Below are 24,900 nucleotides of genomic sequence, written 5' to 3' on the forward strand. Positions count from 1 at the left end.
CAATTACATCTGAATTGTCTGAGAACAGGAATTCAAACAAAATGGCAGAACTATTACTTAAGTATAAAAATAATTTCAGCATTTTAAAGCCAATTTTATCATCCTCTTAGAATACCAATGAGATTTGAGCAATAATCTTATTGGTAGTGGACTTCAGTATGTGAGAAATAATAAAATGGCTTCATTTTCCCAAATTTTGAATTAAATGTTGAGTAATGTATTTAATGCTATACTACAGTATCAGATTTAGAATTTCACATTAAATCGTAACAACAATTTCTTCTACTCATCAACTGTGTCCTTAAAATATATATATATTTTATTCCTTTTCAGGTCATAAAAAATCCTACACATATAAACCAGTACCATTTTAACAAGAAAAATTGCATTCTATAAACCAGGGTGAAAGACTTCTAATAAAAAGACAGCTTCAACATTTTTAACATTCGTAATAATGTGATACCAGATTTTTACCATTTAGCATGAGTCTTAATTTTACTTTCAATGTATGTCCCAAAAGTATTTTTTCAAAAGGCAACTGTACTTTGTTCTGAAGATGTTTTGCTTCTTCTGTTCTTTAATGAAAAGCGAAACATCTTCAAGGGAAAACGAAGTACTGTTGCCTTTTGAAAAAGCACCTTTGGGACAACCATAACCTGAATGACTGAGAATCTTCACAGACACTTTCAGTGAATAATACATAATTTTTAAATAATTTCTTGCTGTCTTAGAAGGGGCACAATGAAAATACTTAAAAGTATTCTTCCCAATAAAAACTGCTACTGAAAAATGGGATTAAAAATAAGAAAAGGCCACTTGTGGTTTCAACAATACTGTGCTATCATCTTAAAATAAAAGCAATTGATACAAAGAATTCCAACTACAAACCCAAACACCAAAACCAGTCAAGTAATTTTAAATATTTTGATGCTGCAATACAACATAAGACTTTTGGGGATAAGGAAAAGAGGGGAAAAAAAGATGGGTGAATTTTGCCCCTTGAATCTTTTTTAACAGACATCTCCCATTTCTCAGTTATTTCCTTGAAGTTCGCATCTAGTTTAGCAGTGCCAAAATTAACCTTGCATTTTGGTCAATTAGTTTACATGAATTCTTTTTTGAAATCAGAAAAGTTTTATTTTTCAAATAATTGTCATTTTGAATAATTCCCAAATCTTCCCCAGAATGGGTTATCTCTTTTAAGGCACTATGATTTTGGAAAAAGATCCTCTACTGAAGCTACTGCTTAGTATGTTGATTCCCTGATGTTAATATTACGTGAAGACTCCACAAAAATTAATATAATTTTCTTCCAGGTTTTTCAAGACAGAGGTTATAGTTGCATAAATAGATGGCAATGTTTTCTCTTGTTGAATATTGTCAGACATAAGCTCCCAATGCTGCATGAAATTCAGTGAGACACTGCACCAGCTGCTGGAATTTAGGTCTCTCCTCAGGATCTAGTGCCCAACAACAAGCCATCACAGCAAATCTAAAAAAAAAAAAGGAAGCAAGCAGAAGTCGTTCAATCTTGTAATACTTACTGTAGCACAATTTATACATTTGTACAATATACACAATTTAAAAGTTACTTTTGTATACATTTTAATATAAAGCACTTTTGAGATTTTATTTTTTTCTTCCAACTCAGTAGATTATGGTCTTAGTTATTATGGCCTTGACTATGAAAAATTGTAAAAATAAGCTCTCAAGTTCCTTTGTTTGCCCACTCCTATAGAAAAAGAAATGCTGGCTCTATCTAAACAGTTTTAAGTTAGTTCTCACTGATTTACCAAGTGTAAGTCACCACCAACTGCAACCATGTACTTACAATTCATCGGGGCAGTTGATTGGTTGAGCTATTCTGTATCCATCCTTTAGATAGGCAGCCATCTCAAAGGGATCAATATCTACATATGGAGTTTGTCCTAATGTCATTAATTCCCATAAGGTCACCCCGAAAGACCACTAGAAAACATTAGAACAGATGATTAGAATTTAAATATATTGTTTCACATTTAGGAATTCAGAGCAAATGTTTCTAAATATTTAATATAACATTTAAATATGGGTGAGTTGCAGTGTAACCTAACAGACATGGTAACAAAATTGTTTAGTTACTCTTTTAAGTGTTTCACTTTGTATTCAAGCATAATAGAAACACACAAGCAGGATAACACAACCTGAATACACAAACATATATTTAAAAAAAGAGTTATTTTATATTTAGGATCATATCATCATTATGCTGTACAAGAATTTACAGTTTCAAAATAATCTAAACATTTCCTGCAATCTTAATATAAAAATATGAGCAGCTGATTATTTGATTAATTCCCATTTTGCATCTTTTGCTTCAGACAAGAAGGCTGGAGTGGTTATTTACTTAAGAAAAGACTTTTCAGCAAGATTGATTGAATCGGATAAACAAGGGAGATATGTTAGTATTGAATTAACACTACAAGGAAAGAAAGTTCTTCTTATTGGATTATATGCTCCAAATCAACAACAGCAAATTTTTTTTAAATTTTTACATCAGAGACTAATTGAACTGGATTACAAATCTGTTATTATGATGGGGGACTGGAATGGGGTTTTGGTGCCATCTGAAGATAAGAAGGGATCTTCTAAAAACTTTTTTAATTCAAAATTGCCTAAAGCTTTTTTTGATTTGAAGGAAGATCTGGAATTAAGAGATGTATGGCGGGAAAGGAATATGAGAGACAGAGATTTTACTTTTTTTTCAGATAGACATAAATCTTTCTCCAGGATTGACTTCATTTTGATTACTACTGATCTTTCCTCTTCGGTTAAGAACGTTAAGATTTTTCCTAGGACAATGTCTGATCATAGTCCTGTTTGGTTGGAGTTCTTTGCTGAAGACGCTAGTAGGAGATCCTGGAGGCTGAATGAGAATTTATTTATAAATGACTTGTTTTTGCAGAAATGTAGAGAACATATGAAAGAATTTTTTGTTACAAATATGCATAAAGGTACCTCGATGGAAATGGTTTGGGATGCTAGTAAAGCCTAAAAACGTTTAGATATTGAGGAAGAGATTAAGACTAAGGAGAAAAAGCTCATTTTGAATCCATTGGATACCGTATATACTTGAGTATAAGCCGACTCGATTATAAGCCGAGACCCCTAATTTTACCCCAAAAAACTGGAAAAAGTTGGTGACTCGAGTATAAGCCGAGGCTGGGAAATGCAGCAGCTCACGGTAAATTTCAAAAATAAAAATACAGGTAGATAACAATAAAATTGCTTTAATTGAGGCATGTGGAAAAGAGGGTCAACAAAAACAATATATTATCAGTATATTCAACAAAAACAATATATTATCAGTATATTCAACAAAAACAATATATTATCAGTATATTCAACAAAAACAATATATTATCAGTATATTCAACAAAAACAATATATAATATTAAAGTATTAACAATAACTTTAAATGTACAAAAACCTTAACTCAATAAGCAACCAAGCTAAAACACAAGCATCAAAATCCTTCAAAACTGGATTCCTCCTCCTCATCTGTATCTGCAAACAGAGCTTCAGCTGTAGCTGGTGTGAGGTTATCATCATATACATTGTCACAGAGTTCGCTGTCATCACTATCACAGTTGTCCTCCTCATGCAAAGCAGTGTCTTCACTGCCATCCATAGCATTACTTATGCCACATTTCCTGAAGGCGTGCTTCACCATGTCCTCTGGAATCTCTTCCCATGCATCACAAACCCACTTTGCTATCAGTTCTATGTCAGGCTTCATCATATTTCCACCTTTTGTTAGTCGGGCTTGACCAGATGACATCCATTCGCACCACATCTTTCGCACACGGTCTTTGAAAGGTTTATTTAAACACACATCTAAGGGCTGTAATACAGATGTAAGCCCACCTGGAATAACGGCTAAAGTAACTTGAGAAGACTTTGCCAATGTTTTTATGTCATCAGATGTGTGGGCTCTGAACATATCCCAAACTAGCAATGATGGTTTTTTCTTTAAGGCTGCTCCTGGTCGTCCATTCCAAACTTCTTCCAGCCACTTTTTTGTTCCATCTTCATCCATCCAGCCTTTAACATGTGGGCGCACTGTAATTCGTGGTGGGAATTTGACCTTTTTAGGCAAGGTCTTTCTTTTAAAAATAATGACAGGCCGCAGCTTAGTTCCATTAGCCAAACATGACAGAACAACTGTAAAATGGTTTTTCTCATTACCTGTGGTTCTGAGTAAAACAGTTTTGTCTCCCAAACTTGCCACGGTTCTGTTGCTTGGAAGATCAAAGGTCATAGGTGTTTCATCCATATTCCCAATATCTCCCAGGTCATAGTTATGGATCTTTCTTTGTTTTATGATGAATGAATGGAATGACATCACTTTTTCATCAAGGTCTTTTGGCAACTTCTGTGAAATCTTTGTTCTTTGCCGCAAACATAGGCCATACCTATTCATGAAGCCAGTACACCATCCTGCTGACGCAACAAAATTTTCAATGCCTGGTACTTTTAATTTGTCATCTTTAGCCATTTGAAGGGCACGTAAGCGAATTCCCATGCGTGTTACGCAGTAACCATTTTGACGACACTCCATAACCCATTCATGCAATTCAGTCTCTAGAGCCACATATGGAGTTGTTAAACCACGTCGAGCTTTTTTTGCCTTTGGAATCTTTTCCAACTCAGCTTTCATTTTCCGCCACTCCCTCACTTGTTTTTCATCAACACCAAATTCCCTACTTGCAATACTGTTATTGCTTTTTTCTGCTCTTAACACAACCTTTAGTTTGAAAGCAGCTTCGTATGACCTGCGTCTTTGTTTTGGTGCAGGAGTACTAGAAGTACTGGGCTGCATTTCTAACAGGAATGGGGAGGTCTGCTAGGGAGGCGGCAGTCAAGCGTTGTTTCCCTCCTCGTGGGTGTGTGTGTGTGGGGGGGAGGGGGCAGTCAAGCGTTGTTTCCCTCCTCAGTCAAGCTTGTTTCCCTCCTCGTGCGTGCGTGTGTGTGTGTGGGAGAGGGGCTTGTTTCCCTCCTCAGTCAAGCTTGTTTCCCTCCTCGTGCTTGCGTGTGTGTGTGTGTGGGGGGGGCTTGTTTCCCTCCTCAGTCAAGCTTGTTTCCCTCGTGCGTGCGTGCGTGTGTGTGTGTGTGTGTGTGTGTGTCAAGCGTTGTGTTGTTTCCACATGGGCCCCGGCGACTCCGCTCCCTCCCCTCACCTCCGGGCCGGGCTTCTCGCCGGCGGGCTGGCTGGCTGGTGCTGGTCCCCGGGCGAGGCAGCGGGCGAGCGGCAGCGGCATTTTCGGGGCGGCACGGGTGAGCGATGGGGGGGGGAAAGCACGGGTGAGCGATGGGGGGGGAAAAAGCGGCAGCGGCATTTTCGGGGGCAGCGGGTGAGCGACTCTGCTCCCTCCCCTCACCTCCGGGCCGGGCTTCTCGCCGGCGGGCTGGCTGGCTGGTGCTGGTCCCCGGGCGAGGCAGTGAGTGAGCGGGCGGCGGCAGCGGCATTTTCGGGGCGGCACGGGTGAGCGATGGGGGGGGGAAAGCACGGGTGAGCGATGGGGGGGGGAAAGCGGCAGCGGCATTTTCGGGGGCAGCGGGTGAGCGACTCCGCTCCCTCCCCTCACCTCCGGGCCGGGCTTCTCGCCGGCGGGCTGGCTGGCTGGTGCTGGTCCCTGGGCGAGGCAGTGAGCGAGCGGGCGGCGGCAGCGGCATTTTCGGGGCGGCACGGGTGAGCGATGGGGGGGGAAAGCACGGGTGAGCGATGGGGGGGGAAAGCGGCAGCGGCGGCATTTTCGGGGGCAGCGGGTGAGCGACTCCGCTCCCTCCCCTCACCTCCGGACCGGGCTTCTTGCCGGCGGGCTGGCTGGCTGGTGCTGGTCCCTGGGCGAGGCAGCGGCGGCATTTTCGGGGCGGCACGGGTGAGCGATGGGGGGGGGGAAAGCACGGGTGAGCGATGGGGGGGAAAGCACGGGTGAGCGATGGGGGGGAAAGCACGGGTGAGCGATGGGGGGGAAAGCACGGGTGAGCGATGGGGGGAAAGCACGGGTGAGCGATGGGGGGGGAAAGCACGGGTGAGCGATGGGGGGGGAAAGCACGGGTGAGCGATGGGGGGGAAAGCACGGGTGAGCGATGGGGGGGGAAAAGCGGCAGCGGCATTTTCGGGGGCAGCGGGTGAGCGACTCCGCTCCCTCCCCTCACCTCCGGGCCGGGCTTCTCGCCGGCGGGCTGGCTGGCTGGTGCTGGTCCCCGGGCGAGGCAGCGAGTGAGCGGGCGGCGGCAGCGGCATTTTCGGGGCGGCACGGGTGAGCGATGGGGGGGAAAGCACGGGTGAGCGATGGGGGGGAAAGCACGGGTGAGCGATGGGGGGGGAAAGCAGCAGCGGCGGCATTTTCGGGGGCAGCGGGTGAGCGACTCCGCTCCCTCCCCTCACCTCCGGGCCGGGCTTCTCGTCGGCGGGCTGGCTGGCTGGTGCTGGTCCCCGGGCGAGGCAGCGAGTGAGCGGGCGGCGGCAGCGGCATTTTCGGGGCGGCACGGGTGAGCGATGGGGGGGAAAGCACGGGTGAGCGATGGGGGGGAAAGCACGGGTGAGCGATGGGGGGGGAAGCGGCAGCGGCGGCATTTTCGGGGGCAGCGGGTGAGCGACTCCGCTCCCTCCCCTCACCTCCGGGCCGGGCTTCTCGCCGGCGGGCTGGCTGGCTGGTGCTGGTCCCCGGGCGAGGCAGCGAGCGAGCGGGCGGCGGCAGCGGCATTTTCGGGGCGGCACGGGTGAGCGATGGGGGGGGAAAGCACGGGTGAGCGATGGGGGGGGAAAGCGGCAGCGGCGGCATTTTCGGGGGCAGCGGGTGAGCGACTCCGCTTCCTCCCCTCACCTCCGGGCCGGGCTTCTCGCCGGCGGGCTGGCTGGCTGGTGCTGGTCCCCGGGCGAGGCAGCGGCGGCATTTTCGGGGCGGCACGGGTGAGCGATGGGGGGGGAAAGCACGGGTGAGCCATGGGCGGGGGAAAGCACGGGTGAGCGATGGGGGGGAAAGCACGGGTGAGCGATGGGGGGAAAGCACGGGTGAGCGATGGGGGGGGAAAGCACGGGTGAGCGATGGGGGGGAAAGCACGGGTGAGCGATGGGGGGGAAAGCACGGGTGAGCGATGGGGGGGGAAAAGCGGCAGCGGCATTTTCGGGGGCAGCGGGTGAGCGACTCCGCTCCCTCCCCTCACCTCCGGGCCGGGCTTCTCGCCGGCGGGCTGGCTGGCTGGTGCTGGTCCCCGGGCGAGGCAGCGAGTGAGCGGGCGGCGGCAGCGGCATTTTCGGGGCGGCACGGGTGAGCGATGGGGGGGAAAGCACGGGTGAGCGATGGGGGGGAAAGCACGGGTGAGCGATGGGGGGGAAAGCGGCAGCGGCGGCATTTTCGGGGGCAGCGGGTGAGCGACTCCGCTCCCTCCCCTCACCTCCGGGCCGGGCTTCTCGTCGGCGGGCTGGCTGGCTGGTGCTGGTCCCCGGGCGAGGCAGCGAGTGAGCGGGCGGCGGCAGCGGCATTTTCGGGGCGGCACGGGTGAGCGATGGGGGGGAAAGCACGGGTGAGCGATGGGGGGGAAAGCACGGGTGAGCGATGGGGGGGAAGCGGCAGCGGCGGCATTTTCGGGGGCAGCGGGTGAGCGACTCCGCTCCCTCCCCTCACCTCCGGGCCGGGCTTCTCGCCGGCGGGCTGGCTGGCTGGTGCTGGTCCCCGGGCGAGGCAGCGAGCGAGCGGGCGAGCGGCGGCGGTATGTTCGGGGCGGCACGGGTGAGCGATGGGGGGGGAAAGCGGCAGCGGCATTTTCGGGGGCAGCAGGTGAGCGATGGGGGGGAAAGCGGCAGTGGCATTTTCGGGGGCAGCGGGTGAGCGATGGGGGGGGAAAGCGGCAGCGGCATTTTCGGGAGCAGCAGGTGAGCGATGGGGGGGGGAAAAGCGGCAGCGGCATTTTCGGGGGCGGCGGGTGAGCGATGGGGGGGAAAGCGGCAGCGGCATTTTCGGGGCAGCGGGTGAGCGATGGGGGGGGAAAAGCGGCAGCGGCATTTTCGGGGGCAGCGGGTGAGCGATGGGGGGGGGGAAAAGCGGCAGCGGCGGTTGTTGGGGGCGCAGCATGCGAGGCAGCTTCTCTCAGCAGCCTGTTCCGAACGAAGGGACAGTTCTTTTTTTTTTTGTTGACTGGAGTATAAGCCGAAGTGGAGTTTTTCAGCCCAAAAAGTGGGCTGAAAAATTCGGCTTATACTCAAGTATATACGGTAATAATTTAAAGATCTCAATACATTTATTGAAAGAACAATTTAATATGCTATTGGCTGATCAAGTAGCAACTAATTTGCATTATGCTAAACACAATACTTTTTGTAACGCCAATAAGCCTGGTAGATGGTTGGCTTATCAATTAAGGAAAAAACAGAAATCACGTACTATAGACAAAATAGAATATAAAGGAAAAGAAGTCTACCAACAAAATTTGATTAAGAGGAGTTCTTTAGATTTTTACTCGAAATTATATTCTAAAGAAAATATACAAGCTTTAGATATAGACAAGTATTTACAGGGAGCTCAGTTTCCAAGACTTTCACAAGAACAACAACTTGAGATGAACTGCCCAATTACATCAGAAGAAATTTCTTTAGTTATTAAACAGTTGAAATTGGGCAAGGCTCCGGGAACAGATGGATTAACAGCAATTTACTATAAAAAGTTGTTGCCTGAAATGATTGAACCCTTAAAGATTTTGTTTAATGAAATTCAGACTGGAGGTGTAGTTCCTCCATCATGGAGGACAGCTTTTGTATCGTTGATTCCAAAGGAGGATCAAGACCTTACTCAACCTAAAAATTATAGACCTATATCGCTTTTAAATACAGATTATAAGATTTTTGCTAAAGTATTGGCTAATAGATTAATGCAAGTTTTGAAACAAATGATTCATAGTGATCAATCGGGATTTATATCTGGGAGGTATATGAAATATAATGTAAGACAAATTGTTAACTTGCTTGAATATTTGGATAAGAACAACCAAGTCCCTGCAGCATTGATATTCTTGGATGCAGAGAAAGCTTTTGACCAATTGAATTGGCAATTTTTATTAAGAGTTGTTGAGGAGATGAATTTTGGAGAAGGTTTTCTACATGCTATTAAAGCTATATATCAACAAAAACGGCACAAATTATAGTTAATGGGGGATTAACAGAGATTTTCAAAATTGAAAAAGGTACAAGACAGGGTTGCCCCCTATCACCATTATTGTTTGTTTTAACACTAGAGATTTTATTAATTAAAATTCGAGAGTCCTCTATGATAAAGGGAATTAAAATAAAACAGAATGATTATAGACTGAGAGCTTTTGCTGATGACTTGGTTGTGACAGTATCCCAACCGTTACAGTCGGTTATAGACTTGATGGAAATTATAACTCAGTATGATAAGGTTAAGGGACGCGGTGGCTCAGTGGGTTAGGACGCTGAGCTTGTCGATCAGAAGGTCGGCAGTTTGGCGGGTCGAATCCCGAGTGCCGCGTAGCAGAGTGAGCGCCTGTTACTCGTCCCAGCTTCTGCCAACCTAGCAGTTCGAAAGCACGTAAAAATGCAAGTAGAAAAATAGGGACTACTACGGTGGGAAGGTAACAGCGTTCCGTGCGCCTTTGGTGTCTAGTCATGCCGGCCACATGACCACGGAGACGTCCTCGGACAAGTGCTGGCTCTTCGGCTTTGAAACGGAGATGAGCACCGGCCCCTAGAGTCGGAAACGACTAGCACACACGTGCGGGGGAACCTTTACCTTTACCATTTATGATAAGGTTTCTGGGTTCAAGGTGAATAGTAATAAGACTAAGATATTATCCAAGAACTTATCTATGAGTGAAAAGGATATGTTATCTAAATTAACAGGTTTTGAAATAGTGAAGAAGGTTAAATATCTAGGAGTATATATTGCAGCCTCGAATGTAAAATTGTATAAGAATAATTATGAAACACTATGGTTGAAGGTACAAAGGGACTTAAATAATTGGAAAAAATTACAATTATCATTACTGGGAAGAATTTCAGTTGTTAAAATGAATGTTCTACCAAAGTTTCTCTTTTTGTTTCAAATGATACCTATATTGAAAAAGGATGCCAACCTTGATCAATGGCAGAAGGGTATTAACAAATTTATCTGGGCGGGGAAAAAACCAAGAGTTAAATTTAAGATTCTACAAGATGCGGGGACTTCCGGTGGCTGCACGGCGCCGGAGACAGCCTTCCCGGGCTGCCCGCGGCTCAGCTGAGTGATTTTCGCCCGAAACAGCGCCGATCAGCTGTTCGGGCGAATTTGAAGCCCCCTCCTCGGGAGAAGAGGAGGGGGTGAGGCCCCAGGTAGGGGTCGAGTTCTCCGGGGCCGCCTGAGCTTGCAGCTTGGGCGGCTGAAGGATCGAACTCCCCCGTAGCCTGGGTCGCTCCCAGCTGGCCAGCGCCTCTGCTCCTGATTTCATGGAGCAGAGCCAGGCGTCTGCGACCACCCCTGCCTGAAGGAAGGACTATGGATTAAAAGGAGCAGGCAGAGCGGTACAAGAGGAAAAGGTGAAGAGGATTATTTTATTTTACTCTCGAGCTTGATGGACTTTTTTAAACTTTAAGTGAAAGTGCGTCACAATTGAAAGTTAAAGATGGCGGCTAAACCTCCCCCTAAAACTCTTCGGAGTGGTGGATCTTCTCCGGTGCAACAATCATCATTACAGGCGTTGCACCCTCCTGATGTATTGACACCGAAGGATTTACGAGATGCTTTGGATAAACATGCCCATGTACTTTTGGAATCAATTAATCAATCAATTGGTGATAAATTTGCACAGATGGAGGAGAAATTGAAGAAGTTGGAGGAGAGAATGGAGGAGAGGATGGAACAGAAGTTCAGGGTGATGAAGGTAGACATTTTGTCTTCAGTGTATAAAGTGGCTGAATGTGTGGAAGATTTGGATGAAAAAGTGGAAGATTTGACTCAAAAGAATGCCATATTAGAAGCAAAAGTACTGGAGAATGAAGATTTAAGAGATAAAATGGATAGAGAATTGAGTCTTGCTCAATATTTCCAGATGCAGTTTGCCATTAGAATCAGAGGTTTAAAGGAGAATATTAAGGAAGATCTAAAGCAGCTGGTTTCTGAGGCTCTTGAAGTGGTATTGAATCAGCCAGCATCCGAAATAAAAGGAGGCATGGATAAAGTGTTTCGTGTGAATTCATGGATTGCTAGACAGAGAAAGTTGCCTAGAGATGTGGTGGTTTATTTTGCAAAAAGGGAAATTAGAGATGAAGTTATACAAGCTGCCTATGATACTAAAGTCGTGATTGCTGATCAAGAAGTTCTGGTTCTAAAAGAAATTCCTCCAAAGATTTTAAGGAGAAGGAAGGATTTTACATTTCTTGTGCAAGAGCTCAAGCAACGAGATATAAGGTTCAGATGGGAGATCCCAGCTGGGTTGATGGTGATGCATGAAGGTAAAAGGTACCGTCTGGTTACTGTGATGCAAGCGCGTGATTTTTACAATAATGTTTTAAAAGCAACCCCATTAACACTTCTGGAAGCTGCAAAGGGATCTGGAGAAGGAGAACATCAAGAGGCTGAAGATGGACAGACAGAGGAGAATGGTGCTGGAGGAGATCAAGTTATAACACCTTTGGATGATCCCAGAGAACAGAGGGTGACGCGTGCTGCTTTAAAACGATCAAAAAAGATAAAAGAACAAGAACAGCAGAAGTCTATGGAACTTTCACAACGTACTTACAGCCAAGTAGTGGGAGGTGGGAAAAGATTTGGGTGAGGAATGTAAAATTTAAACAAGTTTGAAATCTAAGAGAGAATTTTTACAAAATGTTTTATAGATGGTATTTAGATTTTAAAAAGCTAAGTATGTATCTGAATCATTAGCCTAAATGTTGGAGGTGCGGTGATGAAGACGTAATATATTTTCATATATGGTGGACTTGTAAAAAGGTTAAGGCTTTTTGGATAAAAGTCTGGTGGAACATACTAAGTTGATGTTGAATTTAATTACGGCAGCAAGACTTTTGATAGGTTAGTACTGGAAAGAGGAACTGCCGACCATAGAAGAGTGGGCTTTAGAGGTTTCCGACTTGGTTGAAATGGCGAAGATTTCGGCCTATTTGCAAGATTACTTGCAGGAACGCTATATTATGGAAGGGAGAGAATGGTTTGAGTTTATCCAGAATAAGTATAGGGTTAAGAAGTTTTATATTTGAATAAGGCTTCTTTCTTTGTTTCTTTTTCTATATTAGTTTTTTTTATATATATTTAATATTACTAAGGTTTGTTTTATCCTATATAAGCTAGAGAGTGATAGATTTTAGAGTTTATGGTTGTTAGTATATGGTTGTTTATGATTGTTTTTTTTTATACATACCTTGTATTTAGCTCTGGGAAGTCGGGGGGGGAGGGGGGGAGGAAGGGGGGGAGGGAGAAGGGTGGGGGAGGGGGGATTTTCTAAGGGAAAAATTGTATGTTAAAACTTTTCAATAAAAAAAAAAAGATTCTACAAGATGCCAGGGAAAGAGGGGGACTCAAGGCGCCGAATTTGAAATTGTACTATGATGCGGTTGCCTTGACCTGGATTAGTGATTGACTTAATTTAACTAACAAGAGAATACTTCATCTTGAGGGATGGGATTTGGTATATGGATGGCATGCATATTTGCTTTACGATAAGAAGGTGGACAGGGCTTTTAAATCCCATATTCTTAGAAGTGCTTTATTGCGTGTCTGGAAAAAGTATTATTATAAGTTAAATTATAAAATACCGATTTGGGGAATTCCTGGACACGCGATAGAGGGCGTATCTATGGGAGTGAGTATGGATATGGTTTCTTATAAGGAATTACTTATATTGCAAGGGAATGATTGGCAACTTAAACCATTAGAGGAGTTAAGGCAAGAAAACATAAGTTACTCTTGGTTTCAATATACCCAATTGAAAGCTAGGTGGAAGTCAGATCAAAAGGTTGGCATCACAATTATAGATCAAAATTTAGTAAAGCAAATTAGAGATTTAAATTGTGCACATATAAAGAGGATATATAATGCTTTAATTGAATTGGATTCGGAAACGGAACTGGTTAAAGACTGCATGATAAAGTGGGCACAAAATATTCAGGAACCAATTTCGTTGGACACCTGGGAGATAATTTGGGTCAGAAATGTTAAATTTACTCAGGCTCCTAATTTACAGTCTAAATGTTGGAGGTGTGGTAGTTTAGAAGCTACCTATTTTCACATGTGGTGGACTTGTAGAAATATAAAAGCTTTTTGGATTAAAATTTGGTGGAACATTCAAAAGATTTTTAAGAGAAAGATAAAGTTTTCTCCGCAATTGTTTCTATTGGGTATTGTTGTAGATTGTGATGTTAAAGAAACTAACTTGATGTTGAACATGATAACAGCAGCACGGTTACTGGTGGGACAATATTGGAAGAAGGATAGTTTGCCCACTATAGAAGAATGGGTGTTTAAAGTTTCGAATCTTGCAGAAATGTCTAAGATTTCTGCTTATTTGAAAGATCATTCACAGGAAAGATATATTTCAGTTTGGAGGAGATGGATAAATTATATTCAGAACAAATATGGCACTAAAAAGTTCCATTTAGCTTATGAGTAGATTTTAGTGGGATATTGTTATTGGCACGTTGTTTGTAGTTATATTAAAGGGGAGTTAAAGCACATTATGAATTTGGTTAATTGTATATTATGCATAATTTTTATTTAGAATATGATTATTGTAACTATAATCCTGTATTTAGCTCTGGGAAGTGGGGGGGGGAAGTGGGCGGGTTTGGGGTGGGAGGGATTTGGGGATGTATTGTAAAATTTTGTTTTTGTAAAACTCTTTAATAAAAAAAATATATATATAAAAATATGAGAAACAATTACAGAATTGAGATGCGTTTGCTAATTATAGAGCAGTTCTAAAACTCTCCCAAAGACCAGGAAAAACAATTGTCGCTGCAGAGTGCCAGTAATGAATCTTTCTATAATAGAAAATCTTTGAAGATGGTAGTAATCAAAGCCTTCTCATTCCACTGAGATGCTAATAGACTGGACTGATAAATTATGCTATTCTCTTCAAGTGTCTTATTTTCCCAATTGTATCAATGGAAGACAATGTATGTAGGAGGAAAAATTGAAAGAAGTGATAAACTCATTTTGAAGGCCTTGAGCTGGCCCTGCTTTAAGAAGCAGGGATTTCATTTCTTTGGAACTGGCCTGACAAATGTAGTTAACATGTACTTCTTGCAAACAAAACAAACTTATCTCAAAACTAACAAAATTCAGTGAACTGTTTTAACAAAGTGAAAAATACTCTCCAGATATTACAAATCCTATACAATAGCTTGGTTTTCAATGGAAATTATTCAACAATCCAGCTATTAAGAATATGCAAGCTAGCAAATAAACTAAAGGACTCTGTGACAGCACTTATAAGTAGTATGAACTTGCAGATGCATTTTTCTGGATTGGGAAGAGGGAACAGAAGTATAATACTGTAAATACTTTCACAGAATGCATGTCACAAAATTCAATATGTTAGACTCCCAAGTAAGTGGCATGCAGCTTTATGATCATTTCTATTAGCCTTAATGATATCAATAAATAATGCAGCTAAAATGCTTTAAAAGCTCAAGATTGCTAGGATTTCTAAATGCAATAATAGGGTATAATCTTCTGGTTAGAAAAAGGGAAATAAGATTTAAATCTGACAAAAGTTAGATAACATTTTAAAACTATAGTCTATTATTCTAGGGTATTTTAATGCTATTAAGATGTCTGGTAGTTCAATGCTTTTTGCTATAAAGTAACATTCATGAGGGCATAGCAATTCACTAAAATGTTTTGCTACAAAGATTTCTAAATACAAAACCTAGGATAAAAAACATGAATCTCCAACATTAGCAACTTTCAGACTTTTGGATTTCAACTTCTAGAATTCTCCAACCAGAATGGCTGAGTGGAAGTTGAATTCCACAAGTCTTAAAGTTGCCATGTTTGGAGATTCCTGACCTAAAATAAAAAATCACATATAAATAGCTCATATATCATAATCAAATAACGTGCATGTAGACCTAGAAGAAAGAATTAAGGAAGATTTCAGCCATTAAATTATTTCAGCCATGGAAGATGCAAAATCTATATCTCATATAATAATTAAAAATCCAAATACTGCACTTCGGTTCATTTGGAATGTATTTCCTGGTTTACTGACTTTTTCATGTAATTTTAAAGGCTAGCTAATAAGACTGGTAAAGGAGTGAGAAACATTAAAAGTAACACAAATGTTACTTTAACAAAAATGATGAGCCCAAACAAAAGTGAATTGTTCTGGATCTTATTAGATAAAATGCAATATATGGCTAATTTATAATACATCATCTCATTTTAAAGTTTAAGAAAGGATATTGTCATATGCTTTGAACTCTGTAGATAATAAAATTTAAGCTGACACATTCTGTCTTCACTGTTATATTGTAATGAGTTTATATAGCTTTTACACACATTCTAATATAATGAATAAGGGTAGCTCCTTCGAACCCCTTCCAGTTATAAATGATGTATACAATGGTATTTCCAAACTAATTTTGCTTTCTTAAGATCATACTGATCATCTTAAGAAAGCTATCTGCAAATAGAAATTGTGATTTTAAAAATATTTACATGGTTTAAAAGATTCTAATATGGCGTTGAATGATTTATGTTAACTTACCACATCACTAGCACCAGAAAATTCATTGTTAACCAAGCTTTCAAGAGCCATCCAACGCACTGGTCTGTTTTCATTATCTCCAAGGCAATGATAATCCATTGGAAATAAGTCTCTGGATAGAGCATTATCTGTAATCTTTACCTGAAGTGCATCATCAATGCTGCATATTGAAATATACATGGACAATCATTTAGGCAAGGCAATAAACTTTTATAGGCAAGTCTTAATCATCTTAAGTCATCCTTCCTATGCAGAGCTCAGAAAATGACACTGTATAATATAGTCTAATATTAGTAGTACAAACATAATTTGTTTTATAATTGTTTAGGGTTTGACACTTCTTAAAATGTGTGTTCCATCCCATTTTGCTGCCACCATGGTTCATCCAAATATGTAAAAATTATATATGTTGAAAACTTTTCATTAATTTTAAATATTGGTGCTGAAAATAACACATGGAGTATGGGCAAGGAATAACCTGCATTTTTCATGGCCCAGCAAATACAACCTTTTGGGATTTTAGAACACTCATATTTCTGCACTACCTCTGATGAGAAAGGGTGACGTGAATACTGGCTGAACAGTACAGCATTTGAAATAATGTTCTTCAAACATCACCGCTTTATGTATTTATCTCTTTAGACCTCAAGACTTACACACAGTTTCTAGCAGCCAAGTCTTTGTGAATAACTTCTCTTCGGGCCAAATAGCTCATTCCACAGGCAATTTGAATTGCCATATGTACAAGGTCTTGTTGAGAAATTGCCTGAAATAAAAAGTGAAATTTAATTAATTTGTTCAAACAAAATTTAGTTATTATTTATTTATGGTTCATGACCAAAATGTAGTTCACCCTAAAAAGTAAATGGTCACTGAGAAAGGTCATCAAAATAAAAATCTGAGCTACATAGTTTTGATCTTTAGCTTAGATCTTTTTGTAAGTCTAGAGCAAAAACCTGCTGTTTCAGTGCCAGCAAAGCTTTCTCCAATGCAACTAAACTCAAGATATTAGACATATGCCACCTGATTTTAGATTCAAATTTAGATTCTAATGATGTAAAATTATCCTGAAGGGTTATGCGAGACCAAAGGGCTATCAAGCTAGATCTATGAAGTTAGATTTATACGCTGGTCATTAGCAAGTGGAAAAGTCACAAGAATTGATGGAATATCTAAAAAATATGGCAAACATCAGAAGACTAGTGAAGTCTCTAGCCAAACTATACCATCAAACCTGGAGAATTATACAGTGGCCAACAGATTGGAAGAGATCAGTCAACATATTGATTTTACATATATTATATAAAATTCTTTATTTCACAAGTTAGCAAAATAATGCTTAGGATCATCCAATGCATATTCAAATCATACATGAAATGGGAGATATTAGATATTCTTTAGAGAAGATCAAGGATCACAAAATAGTACTGCTGATGTGTTAGATAATTGAAACAAAGAATACCAAAAAGAAGTCTGCACTTGCTTAATTGGTTATAGAACAGCTTTCAGTCGTGTTGTTCGTGTCAAACTGTGGAATGTCCTTAGAAAAATGAGAATCCCAGAACATTTCAGTGTCTTCATACACTATAAAACCTACACACAGGTCAACAAGCTAGTCTGAATAGAACATGGTGAAACAGACCTGCTCCATATTTGTTCAATTTGTATGCTGAATATATGTTGAGAGAAGTTGGACTGGAAGAAAATGAGCATGTTTTTAAAACTGAAGAAACATCAATAACCTGTACTATGTTGGGGACATTGCACTGATAACTGAAAATGCAAATAATCTGCAAGTTCTAGTTGTGAAAGGCAAGAAGCATAGTAAAAAAAATGGTACTAAGTATAAACATAAAAGATCAAACTAATGATAACAGGTGAAGTAAGCAGCCTTAGCAATGATTATACAGATACTAAAATGGTGGGTAGCTTCTTTTAGCATCAACTATCAATAGTAAAGAAACTAGCAATCAAGAAATACACTGTAGACTAGCAATTGGTAGATTTACAATGAAGGCCTTGGAAAAAAATATTCATATGCTGTGATGCAACAACATATACAAAGATTAGAATGCACACAAATGTTTTCTCTGTGACATTCTATGAAAGTGGAAGTTGGACTGAAGCAGTTTTAGTCACATAATGTAAAGACCTGGCTCTCTGAAGAAGTCTATAAAGTTTGAAAATTGTGAAGGGAATAGAAGAAGAAGCAGTAAGGTGGACTCAAGACCGGGCTGGGAACAGATAATCCTGGAGAACTCTATGTAGTCACTAAGAGTCAACACTCACTTGATAGCATGTAATCAATCACCAGCATGTTTATGCATTTTTATTGAATAGCTTCAATAAAAGGAGTCATAATTCAATATTTACAAACAAGCAATGATTTTATCCCTAGCAGCCTACAGAATAAATGCAAAATGATATGCACACGCACAATTTTCAATTTGATGGTGGATGGAAGAGGAGACTTTTAGTTGCTACAAACTTATTCCGTGCTTAAGTGTAAGATTGTTCAGTTTACTGCTTAAAAAAAAGAGTTAAAAACATACTGCCTATTGTTCAAGATTTGTAACAAAACTTGGCAATATCATCAGAGGGTATTCTACATTGTGTGGCCTATGTCCCCAACTTTGATACAACATTTTGATAAAAACAAGACATTGTGAACCTTTTTCAGATCATGTCAGGAAATCATGTGGTATGGTTTGAGTGTTTATAATATCCAGAGCAGAGACAATTTTGAATCCTAGGATTAAGCACATTTTACCTGAGGGTTATTAGCTTCTACAAGTTTGCATTGTCGCAAGAAAAGCTTGAGATTCCCCCAATTCATGTAAGGCAACAGCACCATTGGTTTTTCTCCTTCCTCAATACAAACATGAGTGATTGGGAGTAGATTTCTGAAAGAAATATAGTGTTTGTTATAATGTTACGCTATTTCTTTGTTAATTACTAATTTCTTTACTAATTACTATTCTATGACCAATCAGTACTGTTGCATAAATTATAGAATTATTATCCCTTAATTATCCTTTTTGTTTCTGTTATATTTCCCCCAAATTTTTTTCTATAGAAACAGTACACAAAAATATATCTAGGAGACTTAAATTATTCTTGGTGAAACATGCTTTCATCACCCTCAAATGCTTCTGTTATCTTTTACTTTATGTTTGCTCTTTAGCTAATAATGAACAAGATATTCCTGAAGGCAGAATCTTCCATAATTTTTTTAAAGCTATTTCCTGACATAAATCTTAAATAAACCATTCAATTCCACAAAACAATTTTATTGCAATTTTAAAACAAGAACACTAACCTGTGATGAAGACCTCTGAGTTTACTGCTTTCTGTCAGCATCATTGTTATTTGAATTTCTGAAGCTTGATCTAAAAAGCCAAATTTTTGTTAAAATCTATTTGCATAGACAGGAAAAAGCTTTCTTGAATTGAGTAAGGAGACTTAAATATAAAAAAAAATCAAAATGCCTGAAGAATATAGAAACTGGATGAAGAATTGTATTTCCTAACTTCTTAAGTTTGATGCAGAATAATTTGGTAGCATTTTTAAAAATTTTGATTGGTCTGGTCACTTCCTGTTTTTTTTGGTAATAAGTTGGGATCTCCAAGTAATAAATGAAATATGCATGCTCAAAAGTGGGTATTTATACATGAAATAATTTAACAACATTTATCTGAAACAATCCTATACTTCATTGTTATATATCTAATCATACCTACATCTTTTCCATTCCACTTTACATGAAAATACCTTTGAAAAAAATAAAGCGACAAGGGTATGCTGCTGAATTAAAGCTCTAATACAATTTTTTAGATACTAGATAACTGTGACCCATTGGGTTGTTTTCTCAAGATGTTTCTTTACCTAAGCAGAGAAACAGAATAGCCACAGGCAGGCAAAAAAAACAACAACAGTGAGAGCAGGAATGACTTCTAACCTGCCTGCCTGCTTCCGAACTGACAGTTTGTGGCAAGTGGCAGGGAGTGATGGAAATCACTCTTCCTACTGCTTAGTTGACCCACAGAACTGTCTACCATTTTGTTGAAAGATTGGGGAACAAAGGGAGTCATAGACCATGAGAAAAACTGCACCTTCGTTTCCCATCCCAAGAGCCCCTTTCAGGGAGAAAGAGGGATCACTCCTCGACCACCACGTCCCCCAGCCAGCCCTACTTTGCCAGTAAGCATCCAAGTCACTCTCTTTTCCTATCTTTGCTGCCCGTTCAGAAATTTCAAAACTGCAGCCTTGGTCAGGCCTTGCTGTCAGTTGTAGGTCAAGAAAAAGTGAGAAAGAAAGTGGAGATACACCCCTCTTATCTTCTTTTGTGCTATGGAATGTACACATTTCTGGGAAGTATAATGAGAAGTAGCAGTGGCACTGAAGCAGCAACAATTTTAGTTAATTTCAGTCTCATAAATTGTTGGGTCCCAGATTTTGGATGCATTCTGTAAGTTAGCTCATTTCAGGTATCTTGGTTCAAAATTTGTCACCCTATAATGCATTGTTTCATCTAATTGAAGGTTGCAAATAAACAGATATGAAAGTTTTGGAAACATATAGATTGCATGGAGGGACACCTAATTGTAATGACATTATAAATATTATAGTAAAAATAACAGTAGTAAAAGAGGATAAAGTAATAGAATACAGATTATAAATGTGTGTGTGTGCATAGATATCAAAAAATAAAATGTGCATAAATAATGTTCTTATGAAATAGTAAGCATTTAGATATCGCATATAACTCTACAATTGGAAGAAGCAGTACACATCAAAGCATATTCATTGGATTAAATTATCAAACTTTTCACTCAGAGAACATAGAAGTTAACAAGTTAAAGGATTTAAAACCGTACTTATAATTTTATCTTAAACTAAAAAGTTTAAGTTAATAACTATGTAAGTTTTTAAAACTTAGTAACTTTTATAGTAAGTAACTATAACAACTCTCTCTAGCAGACATGGATCAATTATGAAATGTTCTCAAGGTATCTAATTTGCTGGGCGTCACACAATACTATCCATTTCTCTTGCACATACATTATTGGACAAACTATTCTGATTGGGAAATAAAAACAGACAAACAAAAGCAAAAGATGGATACTATAAGCACATCAACAATATTTTGGAAGCTTTTTCTATACAAAATGTCAATAAAATGTTAGCAGAAGTTATTTGCATGTAAATTACTTATTGCCTAAATTTGTTTAAAGAATCTGTTTTATTAATTAGATACTTTTCAACTATGAATAGCCGAGTCAAAAAGCTGACTTACATTCAGAGTAAACTAGGATATTAAAATACTGTTCTACTCAAACTGTTTTATCTTTTTAAACAGTTACAGAAATTTGGATTTGATCCCAGGTACTTGAACCATGCCTGATAGGATCATTTCCAAAGGAGAACTCTTCTATTCATGCAACATAAACTCTAGATCAAACCTATTGTATTTTCTTATCAAGATAATTTCCTTGTTGCTTCTTATAAATCACCCATTTTTCCAAGAAAACAAACCTAACCCATAGTCAGTAATTTAAAATGGATACCCACTCTACCTAAGATGCAATCAAAGGGGACGTTGAAGTGAATATGCTGTGGAAGAGTTTCCCTCCCACCGAAAGGTCTCCCATCAAACTGCATCTTCTCTTACTTTCCAGGAAGCTTTTTAAAAATGGTTTTTAAATGCAAATATGGGGATTAAGGTGAGGATAAGAGAAAGCTGAAATTAATTTGACTGTTTAGTACTGTTTTCATATATTATTATCATTTTGAATCTATATTGATTCTTGATAATACTTATACTGTAGCAATCAGTTATCATTTATTGTGATAGATGTTGATAGTACTTATGTGCATTATTGCTATGTCTTATAATTTTGATTTATGTATTATGCATTTAATGTTATGCCATAAGCCTCTTAGGAACTATATAATTGAAATAGCATAGAAACATCTGCAATATATTTTACAAAATTGTGATAAAAGCAAAATAGGTGGTCAAGATTCCTTCAAGTTTTCTTAATTCTAGACATCTTCACAAGACCATGTACTTGGTTCCTTTAACTAGAGAAGTACAAGCTACCATCCCTTTAAATTTATTATTCCAAGCTAATATGTTTTATGTGTTTCCATTTTTTTCCTGTTATCACTTATATTGCAAATTGACTTCCCAATAGAATTAGGAATAAGTTCCATCTAAAAACACATATTTCTAAGGTTCATTGGCAGGCATCAACTTCCAGAGTCACTAATCCAATCTCTTTACTGTTTTGTTAGCTTGTATGCTTGAAATGTACACGTGTATAGTAAAATGGGACAATCTACTCTTCTCTGAACGGAAAATGTGTGCTAAAGGACATTTCTTTTGATACACCTAGAAATGAATGAAATTCAATGTTAAAAACTTACCTTTTACTGTTTTGACAAACATTTGTTTTTCTTTACTAGGATCTTTATCTTCTATTAGAATACCATGGAAAATTCTACCAAATGTGCCTGATAATAAGAAAAATTAAAGAAAAAAACTAATATAAAGATATTTGTACATACTTCGAACAACTAAACTACGAAGAGTAATTAAGCCTCCTCCTCCTCAGAACATTCACAGCTGCAGCTTCTTTGCTTTCAATCACATAGTATTTGATACCTGAATTTTGATTTGTCATTGTATAATTTGGAGGAATAAACAAATGACTGTCAATATAAACTTTAATATAAACTTTAGAAGCTAACTCAGTTATAGCGAAACCCTCATTTTCAAAACATGCAGAACTCATCAAACCCATCCACTCAACCACAATTCAAAACACTGCCCAGTGTCACTGAGACATACACATTTAATAAAATATTATTATTGAAATACAGGTTAATATAGACTGTGCTGAAACCTTTTAAAGTCCATTTTAAGACCAGTCAGATCATCAGATAAACTGAAAATCATAATATTTCCTTGGTTAATTTGTTCATCCAATTGTGCACCTTGGTTGCCTCAAGCATTAGAATTAATTTGATTAGAAAAGCTGGGAAATGAGCAAGTTAACCAGAAGTTAAAACCTTAAGAAGCACCATCGATGTCAAGAGCTTCGACATGACATCTGAGCAAAAACTATAGCAATGGCTGTTTATTATGTAACATTGAAAACCTATTTTTGAGAACAAAAATTATCTTATAAAATGGTAAAATATAGATATTATTTTATTATTACGTAATTTACACTGTACAGATCCTGACTCAAAGAAATTCTCTTCCCTAAGCATCAAGCAATAAGAACTCAGATTCAGGGGGTACAGCATCTTGCTAAATCTTTGACTTATTTTATAAATCTTTGACTTACTTTGGAACCTAAGCAGCATCAGCTCTGGTTAGTAAATTGCATATGGAAACCATATGTAATTCCAGGGTTGCCAGCTAGATTGGGAAGTTTAGAAAAATTTCTAAAGAAGATGCTACAATGAAATGCATTTTTATACTCCTCTAGGGCAGCTTAATCATAATTTGATTATTTTCTCTATAAAAAAGACCATTTTTCCCCATCTTGTGCCAGGCACCTAAGTCTAAGCTGTAACAAAAAACTCTGATAAAAATCAGTTTCTTAAATTGAACATTTTCTTGATTATTTTAGTTAACCCTTTGCTTAAAATTACCAACTTCTGAATAATTTGCAGAAACTGTGAAAAGAAACAAAAAAATGTAAAACAAATGAGCAACTCTTAAATAATACCTTCCTGAAGAACATCTTTTAGTGTTATCCTCTCTCTGGAGATTGCTATATCCTTCACTTTAGCTTTTGCCTCTACCAAAGTTACACTTTTAAGGTCATTCTTCTCTATCCGTAGAGTAGGATAACCTGAGGAACCAGCAAACCCAAACAATACCAATATAAATATCAAATGTAAATATTTGAAGTGCAGGTTTAATTAAACAATTTATTCAAGACAAAAATATGCTGCAATTTAAAGAAAAATGTCATTTTTAATGCTGTAAGAAAAATACATGCTCCGTGACAATACACAGGGTAAAACTAAAACCCAACATATAAAACTCTGGAAGATCAAAATACCAAAACCAAACCAAACCAAACCCAATTCAATGTTTTCTACATGATGATAAAACAATTTCCTCTTGGCTAATTACTAAATACTACACAAGCTTATAATATTTTATTAGTTAAGAAAGCAGGTACGCTGCCATCTTCTGGGCTTTAAATGGTACTATTATATGAAAGCTGTTTATTTCTTTATATACTTTGAAAAATCAAAATCTCTTAGAATTTATAGCAATTGTTTTCATAAAGATATTGCTTACTTAGGGAGAGTGGTAAAGTATATTGTAAAGTATGTTCAAAAATATTTTTAGCAGTAAATTAGTTGAAACATTTTCTTTGCTAGACAGGATACTTACTTTCGTTGTGAGTTACACAATGACAATAAAGATATTCTATTCTATATGTTGATGGAAGCCCTCAATTCCTCTCATTAAATAACCATTCTCTATGTGATTATTCAAGGAAAAATGAACAGTATTCTGCATTATAGCCTAACAGGATTAATTGATTCAGTCATAGACAAAATAATTACAGTAATTTCAAAGAGCTAGCCTATGTCAAAAATAACTTAGTTTACACACTGAGACAGCAATGTCAAAAAAACCCCTAAAACAACCAATGTATCACACAGATTTAGTACTAGAATTCAGATATTACCACAAGCTGACGTCTATCATTATGGTATTTAACTTTTGTACCATAGGAATTATAAAACTAGTATGTGATGTATTCTTTTTCTGAAAATCCCTTTATATTAGTCTTTAACTTAGGGGCAAAACAATCTGACCTCAATAGTCAGAGACTATAATAAAAAAATATCAGGATTTAACTTTAATTGGTTTTTTTGTCCTTGATGGATATATAAAACAAGATGCCTAACAATATGCCAATCATGGTTTATATACCACTTAAACAAACTTTAAAATATTTATTGGAATGCTGGTCCACTTAAAATAGTTTTCTTGAGAATAGTCGTGCTTATTTTCCTGTTAATATAAGCAAATATTGACTAATTATGATTAATTATGCCAATAAAAGTACTGCCTGAACTCTGGCACAGGGACAATGAATAATC

The 24,900-nt window shown here is 39.1% G+C and overlaps 1 protein-coding gene across 2 annotated transcripts in view; it reads right to left on the bottom strand.

Annotated features, from left to right (window-relative positions):
* Positions 1 to 291: 291 nt before the first annotated feature.
* RYK (receptor like tyrosine kinase) overlaps positions 292 to 24,900 on the bottom strand; it is a 46,034-nt gene continuing 21,425 nt past the window's right edge. Inside the window, exons 8-15 of one of the 2 annotated variants that reach the window (XM_081329851.1) lie at positions 23,502 to 23,627; positions 22,189 to 22,275; positions 19,079 to 19,148; positions 18,530 to 18,662; positions 16,416 to 16,525; positions 15,760 to 15,919; positions 1,832 to 1,968; positions 292 to 1,492 (exon numbers count right to left, since the gene is read on the bottom strand). In XM_081329851.1, the coding sequence (XP_081185977.1) occupies positions 1,381 to 1,492; positions 1,832 to 1,968; positions 15,760 to 15,919; positions 16,416 to 16,525; positions 18,530 to 18,662; positions 19,079 to 19,148; positions 22,189 to 22,275; positions 23,502 to 23,627 (935 nt within the window). In that variant the 3' untranslated portion in view covers positions 292 to 1,380. Of the gene's footprint in view, positions 1,493 to 1,831; positions 1,969 to 15,759; positions 15,920 to 16,415; positions 16,526 to 18,529; positions 18,663 to 19,078; positions 19,149 to 22,188; positions 22,276 to 23,501; positions 23,635 to 24,900 lie in introns of both variants that reach the window. The other variant, XM_081329850.1, reaches the window with a different exon arrangement.

Source organism: Vipera berus (genome assembly GCF_964194415.1).
Source record: "Vipera berus genome assembly, chromosome: 5".
NCBI lineage: Eukaryota > Metazoa > Chordata > Lepidosauria > Squamata > Viperidae > Vipera > Vipera berus.